The 16,995-nt window shown below is 32.4% G+C and overlaps 2 protein-coding genes across 2 annotated transcripts in view; one reads left to right on the forward strand and one right to left on the reverse strand.

The window, feature by feature from the left end:
* Positions 1 to 1,972: 1,972 nt before the first annotated feature.
* On the reverse strand, positions 1,973 to 7,820 carry LOC106664299. Its single transcript, XM_014389902.2, has 7 exons — positions 7,554 to 7,820; positions 4,922 to 5,188; positions 4,615 to 4,811; positions 4,421 to 4,550; positions 4,215 to 4,358; positions 3,963 to 4,156; positions 1,973 to 2,177 (listed from the first exon to the last, which is right to left on the reverse strand). Exons 1-6 carry the CDS (start codon positions 7,603 to 7,605, stop codon positions 3,990 to 3,992), a joined length of 957 nt encoding a protein of 318 aa, XP_014245388.1. The 5' UTR covers positions 7,606 to 7,820; the 3' UTR covers positions 1,973 to 2,177; positions 3,963 to 3,989.
* Positions 7,821 to 8,033: 213 nt separating this feature from the next.
* The window catches only part of LOC106664298 (protein retinal degeneration B), a 39,016-nt gene continuing 30,054 nt past the window's right edge, over positions 8,034 to 16,995 (forward strand). Inside the window, exon 1 of the mRNA XM_014389899.2 lies at positions 8,034 to 8,090. The gene's annotated coding sequence lies outside the window, so the exon portion shown is untranslated. The remainder of the gene's footprint in view (positions 8,091 to 16,995) is intronic.

The following is a 16,995-nucleotide window of genomic DNA, read 5'->3' on the forward strand; positions in this document are numbered from 1 at the left end:
TTATTATTATTAAATGTAAATGCAATCTGTCTCACAAGCAAATTTAATTGAGCAAGTAGTATTGAAAACAAAGGGCGTTAAAAAAATTATTAAAAATCTTTTATTTATTTTCAAGTATCGGGTGAATATAACACAAAGTTAATTGACTGTACCAGCAGAAATAAATACCGTTTGTATTCTAAGTGTTATTGATTTTCCCCCACTTTTTAGTCCTGAATCATATATCCAAGTCCATATGTTGCCCCCACCTTTTAACTCATCATTTTTATTGTTTGTTATAAAACAATGGATATTAGAAAAATATTTTTCTGCCAATTTCGTATCAAAATAATCATAATGACTTTATAGTGCAGTTGCACTTGCAAGTACTAGAAGATCAATATTTGGTCAAAATGGATGTAATAAATTTGGTTTGGAGTAGGGTTGTTTAAGTGATACCGAGTAGCGAAGATATTTTTTTAAATCTTTTGTAACTGAAAAACAAATGTAAAAATCAGCACAAAAATGGATTTGTTCATATTATTTTTCTCCCAAAAATATACAAATTTTCAAAATATTTAGTGTGAAAATAATACAATATTTCAGTCACAATTTTTTAAGTGATTCATTTAATTTAGATTAATTTTGTTTCGTTTGGTTACCTTCCCATAGCCAGTTACCTATCACAGTGTTTACTGATAGAAAAAAAGATCACTTTTTAAAACAATTTTAAACTGGCATTCCTATAAGACAGTTTGACATATGATTTAGGATTTGAAAAGTTGAATTTTGAAATCTGTAAATATTGTATTCTAGGAATGGTTTTTAAAGAGGAGAATTAAATATGTTATAATTGCAAAACACGGGAGAAGCAAAAAAAAAAAAAAAAAAAAAAAGAAAGCCATGTAAATATATTTCGGCGATGATTAAAATGAAAACAGGAAGTTCTACATAAATAGTTTTCTAGTATTACACTTTTGGTCAGTTTAGAGTTCATTTATGAAATGGTTTTGATTAATAAAATTATTTACCAATGAAAGATGAGTTTAGCTATAAAACTAATAATTACGAAGCAATCGTGTGAAGAATCTAAATGATTCTACTGAAACTGAGCACTACATATTAAATTCCGAATCATTATTTTCTAATATAAAACTCAAATTAACAAAAAAAAATTTATTTGAGAACAAAAATTTTACACTCACAATAGGAGCTCTTTACCGTGCATATTACATTTCTGGGGTATCAAAATGTCATTACACTACTACAACTCTTTAAAAAATTCTACCATTTTTTTAAACCTAATGGCTTACAATTTATAAATAAAATGTGTTATTAATAAGACATTGACACATTTCTGCTGATAAATCAATTAATTAACTGGTAATAAAAACACTAATATCAATAATATGATACAAAATTTTATAAAATGAATTTAATGTGATATTAACGCCTAATGTATTGCATTTGTTATACAATAAAATCATTTAGTATTGCCAGCATTTGAGCTGATTACCTGTTAGGTCATTATTTACAAAGTATACATCAGGCGACAATTAGAAAAAAAATTGTTTGTGAACACACTATCGACTAAAACGACATGCACTACACGATACATACACAAAAATCACTTTTCAAACTACATTGAAAGACACCCATTGATTAGGACTAGTATTTTTACTCCACGCTCCTCATTTTCAAGAGCATGTGACATCCTGAGGCCATCTTCAATGAACATTGAAAAAATTATGAGCGTATTTGAGCGGTTCCTCACAAAAGCTCTAAATTTGTAACACAGTCGTGTAAAAAAAAAAAATATAAAAAGAAAAGCACTGCACACCCTTTACATTCTAATCAGCATGTTTTTTAATAATATTATTTTTAAGCCAGTACTCCTTACAGGGGACAAACTAATATCAATTTAAAATAAGTACTGAGGTTTATATATTTACATAATCACGAGGGGGGGAAAATGTGCAAAGCCTTTTTATTTTTATAATATAACAAAAGAAGCAATTAAATTGTTTAATTTTAAACATTACTATTTTAACTCAGAAATCATACAAAAAAAGCTCTTATGTACATACTGTACGAACTGGTAATTCTGTTGAAATTTCCTTGTTTGTTTTGTCAGTTAGAACTGTACAATACCAAGAATGTGACGAATGAACTGACAGCCTCATTTTTCACAAGTGACACTAAGAAAATAGAAAAATTTCAATAAGTTAATTTTCATTTTCCCAAGTAATGAACAATTCGCGTTGTTGTACTATTATTGTAAAACAAATTGATGCACATGAATCAAAGCTAATCAAGATTGAAACAAAGATTGTGAAACACTGTTTGAAGTGAATTTATGTCACTTGATTCTAATTGTCCTGAATTTTCACTTCTATTAGACACATTATACCATTGGCAGAAACAAAATTAAAAAGGCAAACTTTTGAAAAAATTTGACAATTGGAAAGCCAGTGAAAATAGGCAAACCAGGATTATCAGGGACGATCCAGCTACATACAGGGTGGGTTTAACTTCTGCTCTCCTTTTATATAGATANTACATATTTTATTGGGGTGTGGGGTGTTTTTTGAAAAAGAAAAAGAAAAACCGAGACATGAAAACATTTATTTTTTGTCTGGTTTCTCATGAACTCAAAAGTTTTGATCTAACTCTCCAGGATAATGAGATATGAATAGAAACTAAAATATTTCAAATGGTAAGATATTCATCAATCTATATTTGTTGAAAGTCTTCATGATGCTGAATCAACAATACAAACGGTTTTTAGTTAGAAGTAACCGTTCTCAAGTTATTCGCAAAAAACAATTTCCAAACTTTTTTTTTAATATTTCATTTTATGACCTTACTGTTTTCATAATAACCAGAGAAACAACACATATATTTTTGATGGTGAAGTATTTCTTAGGGGAAGGGTAGCATGAAAAAAAGGCCAGGGGTGGATAGTGGGAATCAAACGCACAAACTGGGTCTATGTGCTGAGAATCTAACATGCTAACTACTCGGTTACCAGGTATTTAATTTGAAGCAACCATTTTTAAGTTATTCACAAAAAACTTTGTCTGAATACTATTTTTAATAAGTTCTTGTGATCAACCAATTACCAATATATTTATTTATAATTTTAAATGAGAGTAAATAAATTGCCCATGGTACCAAAGAAAAATTTTGCAACTATTTCTTCTAATAACTTTGACTCACAGGATTTTCTGAATGGATCATTAAAATGGATTCAGCCTGGTGCAAATTTCACTCCACAAATTCCAACAAGTAATTAATATTTGACAAATGAAATATAAATAAAAATTAATTTACCTTTGAGGCTTTTGAAAAATCTAAAAAAAAGAAAAAAAGATGGAAATATTTTAATCCATAGTTAATAACCATGACACTAAAGTTTAGCTTTTACTTACTTCGACTTACTGTGCATATTGTAAAAATGTCTCGTTTCATTACACGAAAATGGAGATGATTTTCCTGATGGGGAAAGTAGCGCAAAGTTGGCACCAAGCTTTAATGAGCTACATCCAAAGTGTCCTGTTAGTTGGAGATATTTGATGAAATTGTTGGAAAATCTTTCTTTTGGTACCATAAGCAATCAATTCATTAACAATTAAAATGATAAATAGATTGGTTGAAGGGAGAAGATTTCTTTTATCCAAAAAAATAGTGTTGGGGCAAAGTATTTTGCGGGTAACTTGAGAACGGTTGCATCAAATTAAAAAGTGTTTGCATAATTGAATTAAGCATATAAAAATCTTTTATAAAAAGTACACTGATTAGTATCTTGCCATTTGAAATACACTAACCATATCCATATCCCGTTATCCATCAGGCAGATCAAAATATTTTGGTTCTTGAGAAAGTTAATAAAAAATTATATGTCTGATGATTTTTTAATGAAACGGCCTGTTAAAAAAAAGTTTATGTTTGATTAATAAATGACTTTACTTTACATTACTTACCTCTTACTAGGGGATGAAGGTTAGATCCTATATTCTTACTGGATTAATTACTGTGTTGTTATTTAACCTCATCGTCATGGTATCATTTGAATTTTCATCAGGCTCTGACCACTCCGACTGCATATAATCGTGATACCCAGGGTTGAGGATAATGTTTGGTATAAGCTCCATAGTTTCCATGTCTTTTTCTGAAACTATAGATCATATAAATTAGGGAAAGTTCAGACATGAAGAGAGTAAATTTTAAAATACCCAATGGAAGATGACATTCTTTGTAAAGAGCGTATATCGTTGCTGTGGCCAAGATGAGGAGTGTACCCATAACAACTGCTACAGCAGCGATCCAAATTCTTGTATCGAATGTTTCAACCCCCTCAAGAAGATGTTTACCCAATTCTATTACAAACCCAAATTAAAAATTAATCATTTGATTAAATTAATTGATATTTTTAACTGACCAATTTCTTGGCTGTCATGTTTTGTTTGTGCTTCAAGTTCAACAACATCACCCCTGCCAAGTTTGTTGTTAGCCCAGATTTGGAACACATACGATGAATTAGGCTTTAATTGAAATATGTCAACTTGAGTCTGTAAAACATCATTAATTAATTATTATGAAGTTGAATTAGAAACTGCGAAACACTCGGCTTACAGCTGTTGGTTTAATCTGACCATCTGGCATAACTAGATGCCATGGATCGGGCGACTCGCCCTGTGGCGTGTGGCGAAGTCGGTATTGTGCAGTGAATGAGGTAATTGGGTATCCTCCAGTATCTACTACTTCCCAATGGAGCAGAGCCAAGATAGTTGATGGTACTACAGTGACATTAGTCAAAGGTGGAGGTGGGGCTACATAAAAATAAATTAATTTTAGAAAGAAAAAAAAATCAGTTTGATTACTACATGCAATAAGACGATTGGTTAAAAATCAAATAGTTCAATGTAAAAAGAATACTCACTTCGAACATGTACCCTAACTTTGTTAATAACTGACATATCACTGTCTTGAATGCACGAGTACTCGCCGGCATCGGTCCTGCTTAAGTACTTAAGTATTAATGTATTGTCATGGCGAACACTGCTTTTCAGTCCCTTGTGTTTGTTGTTGAAACTCCAATACGTGTCGCCAGGATGAGATAACTCGTCCTTTCGACAAGGTAGGGTCAGGTTACTGCCCTCATCACCCCAGAGTTCATCAATTTCTGTCTCGCTTGCCCAACAGGTGGCTATTGGAAGACAATGTAGCTTTAAGTTATAAATTTTATTAAAGAAATATTTTGAGAATTTTTTTTGGCTGGTAGTTTAATCCTAACCATACTTATTTATTTTTAACTGTACTCTTTGTTTTATGACTGTCGCTGACTGTTGTGTCACATTTTTAGGTTAATAAAGACAAGTAAAGGGAGAATTTACTCTCAGCCCATCAAGTAAAAAAATAATATTAACAAATATGAACACCCAGGTTCACACTTTTGACTGCATGTTTGAATAAGATTTTCCATCTATGTATGCTTTGATTTTAGAGCAAGTAAAATAAACAGAAAATGAGTAATATTGATTGCACATAGGCACATTTCTGTTAATCTATATTATATGCATACTTTTTTAGATGACAGTGTAATGGCTAATAGGTCTGACATCATTTCTACTGAAGGACAGAATTTTTTTTATTATTATCCTTTAGAACAGTTCGCTCCTATATCAGGAGTGAGTGTTTGATGATTTTTTACCCAGTTTTTCTGAACAGGTGGACCTTGGAGAGGGGCTGCCTCTACCAGTCAAGGACTCATAAGGCCATGATGGGAGCCCTTTTTTTTTTTTTTGGAGCACATACTGTATCTTGTGCCAGGCTCCAGAATACTTGTTTAAAGGGCTCTCATAGGTGAAATGGTTTAATTGGAAAAAAGGACTTCTCTTATTTTTTATCTTTTATTGAAATTTTTAATTGTCGGGTGTTCAATTTGTATTAAAAGGAAAATTGGTTTGAATGATGGTTTTTTTTTTAAGAAATATATTTATTGGTTTTTATTTTGTTGTTTGCTTGCTGAACACCTTTATACTATTTTATTTTATTGCTGGTTGCCAATTATTGCATTTTCTTTCAACTTTTGAAACTGGGTCCAGTTCTCCTTTGGGAAAATTTGGGAAATTTACCCCCGGGAACTGTACTATGGACCATCACACCACAGTTTCTCCCTGAAATAATAAGGTAAATTTTCCAATTTGAAATTGACATTATAACCCTTAAATACAAGCTTTAGTGCTCTGTTTGATTTCTGTGCCTTCCATGTAACCAAATAGAGTCAGCGTTGACCAACAGTCCTTTCTCTTGTCCTGTCCATTCTGGTAATATAATTTCTACATTCTTTTGTAAAGTCAAGCCTAGAAATCATGGCATCTAGGAACAATATTACATCCTTTCAAAGATCTAGGACTGTCATTTGGAATCATAAAGTTTACTTATAGGACTTATAGGTTGATATTAAAGGTTGCCTTAATTTTCATATCACTTAGGAGTGTTTCTACTCATTACTGCAGTTTTTTCCTCCCACACAATTGCCCCATAACTTTTAGCCAGGCCACTTTTATTGTCAGAGGTCCAATTAACAAAATTCACATATTAATGGTGTTTTGTAAGTACAGAACAGATGTATGTACTTAGTCATAATTGACATAATAAGTCATACTAGACTGTATTAATTCTTTTAATTAACTATACTTTTACTCTAAGGTAAGGTCGAGATGAAAAGGGAAGTGTTACAAGCAGAATTCAAACCCAATTCGGCTCAATATGCCACTGCTCTAACCAATCTATGGCCACTTCATAAGTTGACGAGAATTGAATCCTGATTACACATTTAAAAATGCGGCACACAGATGGAAAATTCAAAAGGTTGTAGGTTGAGATGAAGTGGATTGTCATGATAGCTCAAGTGGTTAGAGCAGCGATGTATTGAGTCGAAGGTCGTGGGTTCGAATCCTGCTTGTGACACTTGCTTTTTCAACAAAACCAAGACCTTAAATTACAAGTGCAGAACTGAGTTGAACTGTTCATCTACAGTAGTGAGTTTTTGATGTTACGCTAACGCATTCTGGCTTTGCACCATCTGTGAGGAACACAATAGATGATGGACCCAGTGCCGGTTCAACATGTGTTCACTGTCTCAAAGACCAACACTTCACAGAACAGAAGTATCTCTTTAGCCACCATAAAATACCTATGAATATGATTCACTGAGATTTAACGATGTATTTCTGTGTAAATCTTTGGATACGGTTTCAACCAGTACTGCTGAGAAAGGTTTAAAACTTAGAACATCTTTCATAACTTTTCAATTATGAATCAATAATAAAATAATTTTATTCGGTGTTTGATTAAAGAGAAATTTGAGTAATAATACTATGAAATTACTGTGATCTTAGTATGGATGTATTTCAGATTGTGGGCGAATAAGTGCATTCATGTTTTTTTTATTGTGTATTAATTTAATCTTAGTTCAAACGTGATGAATTTGTTATTATAAGACAATAATTGATGATATAATTGTATTTGCTTCAAGAAAAAGTGTTAATAAACAAATGCTCACTCACCGGAATGTATCGTGAAATTAATAAGGAAAAACGACAAGACTTTGGTAATCATTATTCCATCACTCGCCGATTGTCCTCGACCGGCCTCTTTCGGGAAAAACCAACGTAAATAATCGAAAAGATTTTTTTTGTAAAACGGAAAAAAAAATTAAAAAATCGTGGATACAAAACACAAAACCATAGAAAATTATTGAGTTCAAAGCCACACGGATTGACAGGTGGAGATGGCCCCACGGCAGCCCCGCAATGGTTTCGCCCACGGCCCAACTTCGGATCGAAACTTTTCCAACGGAATTTTCTCGAATTATTTTCCAAAAGAGAAAAATGTCCAATTTCAAAAGGAAATCGGCCAAAATTAAAAATATAGGATTTGACAATGCATTTTGACACTTGTGTAACCGGAGTCGACTCCGTTCCCTTCCCCTGACCACTGGTGTTTACGTTTACCGATTTTTATCAGTAGCGTTTAGGCGTTATCAATACTGATATTACTGATGTTTTCTTAACAATGCATTGAAAATACTACTGCTTCCACAGGTAAAAAGATTTATTGATTTTATACAATTTATTAATTATTAATATATAATCGATTTGGATTTTAGTTATGCCTTTAAATACTCATTTACCTTAATTGAAATTGATTTTTTTATTGGTACCAAAATAACATTTTACATACACATCTACACCAAACATTCACAAATATATATTTTTAATTTACAAAATTTATCATTTAATAATATATTCTCACATATAAATTAAATATTATTAAATTCTTCATTCTTAGTCATTGCACTCTGAGGTGTTTATATAGTTACGCAAATATAAAAAAAAAAAAAAAAAAAAAAAAAAAAAAAAAAAACACGCCATGCTGAAGCGTCTAAGAAGGAAGAATGCTCGTATATTTATCTTTTAAATTGAAATTTGATTTAATCTTAAAAAAAAATTGATTTACTATTAAAAGATATGAAAATTATTGAGAAAAACTATAAACGGTTTTCTCCTATTGATTCAAATTGTCATTGCCTTAGAACTGTTTCTCCTTATTTATTTCTTAATCACTCTATTAGTTTTCTCTCTCTTTGTAATTCTCACTTTCCTCCCTCTTTCTCACTATCACTCCCTCACTCACCTTCACACAAACACATTCTCCATCTCTCCTCTCTCTCGCTCCCCCTCTCTCTCCTCTCGCTTTCTGTCTCTCACACTTTTTATCTCCCTTTCACTTTTCCTCTCACTTTCTCTCTGTCTTTCAATATCTCTATCTCACTTTTTCCCAAATTTTTTCTCTCTCCCCTCCTTCTCCTCTCTCTCTCCGCTCGCTCTCTCCTCTCTCTCTCTCTCTTTCTTTCTATCTCTCTATTTCTCTGTCTCTCTCTCTCTCTCTCTGTCTTTCAATATATCTATCTCACTTTTTCCCATATTCTCTCTCTCTCTCTCTCTCTCTCTCTCTCTCTCTCTCTCTCTCTCTCTCTTTCTCTCTCTCTTTCTCTTTCTTTCTATTCCTTTCTCTCACTGTCCCTTTTCTCTCTTTTTCTCCCTTATTCTCTTTCTTTCACTTACTCACTCTCTTTCTCACTGTGTTTTAATTTTTCTCTCTCCCTCTAACATTCTTTTGCCCACTCCCTCTCTCTCTTTCTCTCTCTCCTCTCTATCTGTATCTATCTATTTCTCCTCTCTCTCATTCTCTTTATCTCTCCCTCCGTCATCTCCATCTCTCTTTTTTTAACTCTCTCAATCTCTCTCCCTTTCAATCTATCTTTCTCACATTTTCTCTCTTACTGACTTGTCACTGCTCTCTCTCTTTTCTCTCTCTCTCTCTCTCTCTCTCTCTCTCTCTCTCTCTCTCTGTCTTTCAATATCTCTATCTAACTTTTTCTCATATTTTCTCTCTCTTTCTCTCGCTGTCCCTTTCTCTTCCTTTCACTTACTCTCTATCTTTCAATTTCTCTATTTAACCTTTTTTTCATACTCTGACTCTTTCTCACTCTAATTTAATTTTTCTCTCTCCCTCTACATTCTTTTGACCACTCACTCTCTCTCTCTCTCTCCCTCTCTCTCTCTCTCTCTCTCTCTCTTTTTCTCTCACCCCCTCTCTCTCTCTTTCATTTCCTTCATTTTCTATATAGTACTTACTTCCCTGTTACTCCCACTCTCACTTTCTCTCGATAGCTTTGTGTATCTTTCAATCTCTTTATTTATTACATACACTTTTACTCTCTCTTTTTTACAACTTTTTCAGCTTCGTTCTCACACCCATGTTTTCTTTTTCACACACATTTTTCATTTTCACATTCCGTTTCTCTCCCTTTCTCTCTCTCTCTCTCTCTCTCTCTCTCTCTCTCTCTCTCTCTTTCTTTTTCTTTCTCTTTCTCTTTCTCTTTCTCTCACTCTCACTCTCACTCTCAATCTCTCTCTACCTTTCAACTTCCCTATGTCACTTTGTTTACACTTTTTCTCTCTCAATCAATTTTTTGTCTTCTAACATTCTTTTTCCTCCCTCTCTTTCTTTCTTTCTCTCGCATTCACTCTTAATCTCTATCTTTTTATCTTTCTGTGTTTAGTTTTCGCAAATGTTAGTCAGTTCTGAAAACGGCGTACATTAAGCAATAGAATTTATTCAACAATATGGACTCTAGGCCATAAATAGTCTGATTTCAGCAAACAAGAAGCGGAAAAAATTCTTGATGCGCTTGCCAACACTAAAGAAATAATTCTCGTCAAAAGATATTTTTTCTTTCTTTTGTAGGAAAATTACTTTGCTATCCCAAGATAAACGCTAGGGCATTGGCAGTTTTCCAGTTTCACCTGTAGGCTAATCTCACGGAGTTTTTTCTTTAGATATTTTGATAATTTCGATTTCTTATAATTCTGTTCACTTTAACGGCGTTCGAAGTTTAAATAGCTAAGCCTATTGTCATAAGTAGAATAGTTGATGACAGGCATATAATAAGATTTTCAAACTGAAGCTTTTAACTACGTATGCCGGTTGTACTAAATGGTTGTGGATTAAAAAATCTATTATTTTATTAAAAACATTTTTGGCAAAGTTTACACTTTTCAATTTGTAAAGGAAATTTAGTAAAGATGTTTCAATTTGATTTTAAAAATTATACAAATTGTCAAGATTCTGAGTTGAATTTAACTTAAATAAAACATGATTAGTTACATATTTCCGAGTGAAAATTTCAAATAAAAAGTTAAATTCACGGGTCTTTGTTTTTCACCTTCCACCAAAACGACTTTCCGCAGCGATTTCACCACTCAGCCTTTCTCTCTGTGCCGAAGGAGCGTAGAAGGTGAAAATGACGTGTTTGATCTCATTGTCAGTAAATAATGACTAGAAGCCATGTTAGACACAGACGGGCTGGCAACAATCCAATAGACTCTTGATCTAAACAACGATTAAACTTTTTCTTTTTCTTCTAATCCTGTGTCCGAATCATTAATAGGCTTGTCTTACGATGCTTTCCCATGTAAACTTTTTTTTACGAAGTATTTCCTTTGGTTAAAATAAACGAAACTAAAGTATTTCTATTTTTAGCTAGCTTTTCATTAATTCCTCGAAGAGAAACTGAATTTTTAATTAAACCTATTACCAATAATATTCCTATAAAAACCATCATAACATAAGGCTAATGGAAGCTACAATAAATATTATATGATATATATTTATAGAAATGGTGGAGGGAGTGTGTTGTTCAATCTTTTCAAAGAGATAGTTCCTACTCACAGTTAGTTGTTTTAACGATCCGGATTTCGAGTTTATAGCTCATCATCGGGTTGTAGAACTCTTTCAACATGATGATGATGAGCTGTAAGCTCGAAATCCGAATATTTGAAAACAACTAACTGTGAGTAGGAACTATCTTTTTAAAAAGATTGAACAATTTANCCATGGACAATATGAACTTTTTTGTTCATTTTAGGGTGAAGAATCTACTGGAGAAGTTTGTAGCACGAGTAGCAATTCACCCTGTATATATATATTTACATAGTGATAAATTATTTTGTCCTTTTAAATAATAAGATATTTGAAAGATATAGCATAAAAATATTACTTCGGTTTTAAATATGATACTAGTAGGCATCATCATTTTTAAATAGTATTAGTAAAAATAAGTCTACATAACGAGAATAAAGACAAAATTAGTTCTCAGATGAAAACTAAAAGGCTAGACTTAAAAAGTATATATATTTAAGCAACTGTTTTCTCTTCGTTCTGCATCTTAAGACTTATTTACATATTTTCTAATGGTCCTGAACTCTTTTGCGGCATACCAGATGCCAAAAACGTAAAATAATCAGGCATAGGATAAAATAAGTCATTGGTTCAATGGGATCCCAGGACAAAGGTTCTTCAAAGAACATAGCAGAAATTAACTGCAGGACTATCAATTCTAGGAGTTGTTAGGGCTGTAATGATTGGACTGTTGTTGTGACAGTCCGAAGGCAGTTTGAGTTTACACTAGAACCAGAAATATAGAAAATTCTCCTTAGTTAGTACGAAGGCTTATGCAGGCTGAAAATCCTTCTCCTGGTAAAGAAAAACCCTGAAGGATACATAAGGGATCTGGTAAAAATCATTAATCTTAACGAAGAACTCTAAATAATAATGGAGATTTCACAATAGACCAGTATTGGTCGGGATGCGCAAGTTCGTAAAGAGGCGGACTCATTTTAACCTTAAGATTAAAATTAATTGTAACTGTTCAACACTTTAATCAAGTATTTTTTGTATAAACGCCAAAAAATCTCCATCGATTTAATTTTAATTAATGGACAGTACTTCGTTTACTATTTATCAAATCTTGATTTCTTAAGTTCCTTTTTTTAATATTTTTTAGCAATATTTGGGTTAATTGTTGACTATTTGTTTATTACATTATTTGGATTTTTTGTTTATTTTTTATTAGGCTGGTTTTCAAATTTCCTTTCAATTCTTTCCCATGCTCGGTGGATTTAAAATCAGGAGATTCGGAAAATAAATATACATATATACATATAAATGGAGAAAATTAAATTTTATCTTAAACCAAATTTTTCGCCTCTCGGTTTGCATTTGTCTTTAAGGGTGCACAAGTACCGATTCATTATTCTATCTATAATTTTCATTATCCCTACACCAGATCTTCCGTAGAACCATAAACCATAATTTTAAAATGAGAACAAGTTTTTTGGACTTTTTGAAAGTTTAGAACAATATATAAACCCTTTGGACCGCTAACCGTTTAGCTGGATGCACTTTACTGATGACCTTTAATTAATTTATTTGTAATTTACGTTTATGTACATGGTTGTGTAACAATTTTGCAGTAAATCTAATAGCAATTTGGTGATCTTTCCTGGGCGTTGGCCTTCTGGTTATTGGCTTACATTGATTGTCGCCGGTTTTGCTCGTAGTTTTAATAATTTTTCGAACCTTCTAGAAACTTTTCCATTAATTAATCTTTAAGACAGGTATTGGTTGAGATAAAAATAGTCAGTGTCACGGGCGGGATTCGAACCCACGACCTTCGGCTAAATACGCCGCTGCTCTACCACTTGCGCTATCGTGACTTCGATAGTTCGATCTACGAAACCTAATCGACTTCTAGAAACTTTTATTATCAATTGTAATTATTATTTTTATTATTATTTATTATATATTTATTTTAATTATTATCAACTAATGTCCCTCAAAGATTTTCTAACTGGTCTGTGATACAATAAAATTGTTGAAACTATCTACGTAACTATCTATCTGTTTTCCTATCTATACTTTTTTCTCTACTGTCTCTAGGTATTTCGTTTTATACCACGTTGTAAACAGTATAGCTATTTAGCTAACAGTATATGTTATTTAGCAGCAACTAGCCAAAATTGCAGGGGAATTGTTTACAAATCAGCATAATTAACTCGAAGGTAATTAGTAACATGTAAACAAACTTGTACAATGCTCATGGGTTGCGACGTCGAGTAAGACAATATACGACAGTAATTTCTAATTGACCCGACATTCAGAATTTACGTTCACTAAAGTCATTTTATAAATTAATTTTTGTGATTTGTTTTACTCGTGCATAACGTACAGACTTAGACATATATCCGATGTTATTATGTTCTAAATTTTTCCTCCCAGAGAAAATCTTAAACGATTGTTAAATTTATTATTTCGGAAAGATTTAGTTTAATTTTACCTTTATCAAGCTCGTCACCTTTCACATTTATATCGAGCCCGAACAAAGAGCTAACCTTTTCCCTAGGCGAAAGTCCTTTGTTTTTCTTTCCAGGGAAAATTAATTACTTTAAAAAATTAAAGAAAAAATGTATTCGTGACAGAAGTTTATTTTTTCTGAAAGAATGTTAGTACTTATCTTTGAAGGATTGTTTGATTTTATGTTTTATACATACATACTTAGGTTGAATAATTTATTGCTAGTGATTTCTGTCTGTTTTTTCCAAACGTACAAATTCTAATTAATTATTCATCACAATTTAGTTTCAAACATTGCCAGTGCATGTACTTAAATTGCAAAAATGATACAGATTCATAGAAAAAAAATTTATAATAAATTCATTAGTATTATGTAGTTAGTCTTATTATAAAAAAAAGCTTCATACATCGAATATTAAACATTACTTAGTTAATATCTTTTTTTAATTGTAATTATTTACATCATCATACAAATTATTACGTGTTATTCAATAATCACAAGTATAAAATATATATACATATGTGATTAGCATTATGTTAATAATTGATAAAAATGCGAATAAAGGGAAAACTTAGTGTTATTACAATGAACATAAATAAAAGTAAATTTATAAATAAGACTGATAACAAAATTAACAGACATTTTAATTCAAGTGTTATTATATTAATTTATTTACTATAAGTAATTTATTTATTATTATATTAATTTAGCTATATAATCATATGACATTTACATTTTTCAATAGCTTGTATTATTATTGATTTAATAAAAGTGTTGGAATGTTCATAGTAGTCTTTGTCTATGAGTTTGTTCTGGTTAGATGGCCCCACTTCTTGCCTTGAGCAGTTACGTATCCAGATATTCTATTTTCGGGGACTCGTATATTAGGTGTTGAATATTTTGCTTTACAGGGTAGTTGGACTGATTCTTTAAGATGGAAGCGGAAGAAATACGTATAGTTTGAGTCAATGTGTGTTAGTGATGAAGTTGGCTGAATGTTTTCCTTCAATCTATCTGCAACAAGGGGAAAAACTTTTTGTCTGTTTTCCATTAGTTGTAATTGACCAACCATTTCCCCATTGTTCAAGACGAGAAAACTTTTTTTTAAAATTAATGATTTAATTCTAAAATCACGTCAGTTTGTGCTAGTTTGGCCAGTTTGTCGGCTTTTTCATTCCTTTTTATTCCGCTGAGACTTAACCCAACCTTTTTTCCCCTTATTTGTTCAAACAAAAAACTATGATTATCGTAATTAGTTATCGATTCCAAAGAAACTTAATGTCTCTTAAAATGAGGTCGACAATCTTCTCTGCTGTTCTATTACTTAGTATCAACCCATTGCAAACTCCTCAGAATGGCCAAAAGTTCTGCCAGATTATTTGAACATGTCTATATTTTCCTTCATAAATTTTTGTACTATTCGTTAATACATACGAAAGCACTGCCAACTCCATTCAATGACTTGCTCCCGTCAGTGAAAATTATTATATCGCCAAGATTTCAGTTGAATGTTGATTGCATCTGCCTGATGTTGCCACTCTTTATATTGCAAGAGTCTATCATATGTTGTCCCTTGTTCTCTTAATCTGTTATTAGCTCTCGTTCTTTTAAGCACCTTTAAAAAGCCATGAACATGAAGTTCTACAAAGAAAAACCAAGCCGGGCGATATGATGAAATTTTATTATTGTTAACACGTGTAAATATCAACTCTTATTTGTATTACAGAACAGTTCAGTGGAAAATTATCTGTATTTGGAAAACGCCCACGTTTCCACCTTATATTAAACGTGGCAATAACGAATTTAACACTTTATTGCTAACGGGAGGAAAACAGGAGATTGTCGTAAAACTGCGCACAACCCTTGTCCCAGGGGAAAGACTTTAAAACTATAAAGTAAACAAATAGTTACGATAAATAAATCCGGATTGATTTCAAATTTGACACTTAAATTTTCAGGCTTGTTTTAAATCAAGCAACCAATGTTTTCTATTGTTTTAAACCTCTAAGGTTGTTATTATAAAGCAGCTTGTTTTCAGTTTGTTAGAGTTTCTATTTTGTGGTATGGGTAGCTTGAAATCAAAGCATTCGGCTGTGTTTCTACGGCTGGCCCAACCACAACTCCACAGTTGTCCTAAGCGATTGTACAAAGCTGTTTATATGTTTATTCGTATGTCTAAAGTTGAAACTCGATCCTTCTGAAAGTCCGGCGTTATTTACTATTTCTCCTTCGCTTCTGGAAAAAATAAAAATAAATTGTTTACGATTCGACATTGAAAATGATTTCCTCGCGGACGATTGTTTTGTGTTCGACGCTAGCCGAACTACGTCATCGTGTGTGTAACGTCACTCCGTTCTGACGTCATTTGCTCGTGGGATCGATTCGTGTAATGGTGCTCCGATGAACTCCGCCGGACCTTTTAGCAAATTTTTCTCCCATTTGGCGTTACTTCTCTATTCAATATTTGCTCGTATTGTTTTTCTAGGCTGGATTTTATTTGAACGATTGTACCCACGTTTAAGGACGCCACAAGGGGCGGACTTTCCTGTAATTCTGAAAGAACAATTGGAGAAACTAAGTGAAAAGGAAAGTGACACTATATGCCCTAGATGAAAATTGAATAAATAAGTGGGCACTAAGCAAATGCAAAACTGTACGAATATTAATATAAAAAAAAGAAGAAACTTTGTTCTTTACATATGAATGATATTCTTTCTCCGCATTGCATGAGATTATTAATTTTTTAAGGCACCTTCTCGGTCCGAGTTTCAACCCGATGCTGAAGAACAAAGTATGATTTAAAGAAATAATATTTCTATTAAAATTAACGGCCTCCTTTGAAAGTTCGATAGAAAGAAAAAAAACGAGGTGATAATGAGAGAGTATGATAGAAAGAAAATGGAAAGAGAGAGTGAGAAAGTGAGAATGATATGTAGATTAGATAATAGATAGAGAGAGTGAGAGAGAATGAGAGAAAGAGGGCGCGTGAGAGAGAAAGGTAGAGAGAGGGGAGAGTGAAGAGGAGAAATTAAAAGTGCGTCTATCACTGCGGGAGTGTGTGTGTGTGGTGTGTGTGTGTGTATGTGTGTGTGTGTGTGTGTGTGTGTGTGTGTGAGAGAGAGAGAGATAGAGAGAGAGAGATTAACGATTTATCTTTAAAATACACGGAAAAGTTAGGTTTGTAAGACCTTTCTTACACTTTACGTGTAATTACAATTGTAATATTTGTTTATAGTCGCAACAGACAT

Source organism: Cimex lectularius, unplaced genomic scaffold, assembly GCF_000648675.2.
Source record: "Cimex lectularius strain Harlan isolate CLEC.00 unplaced genomic scaffold, Clec_2.1 scaffold98, whole genome shotgun sequence".
Classification (NCBI taxonomy): domain Eukaryota; kingdom Metazoa; phylum Arthropoda; class Insecta; order Hemiptera; family Cimicidae; genus Cimex; species Cimex lectularius.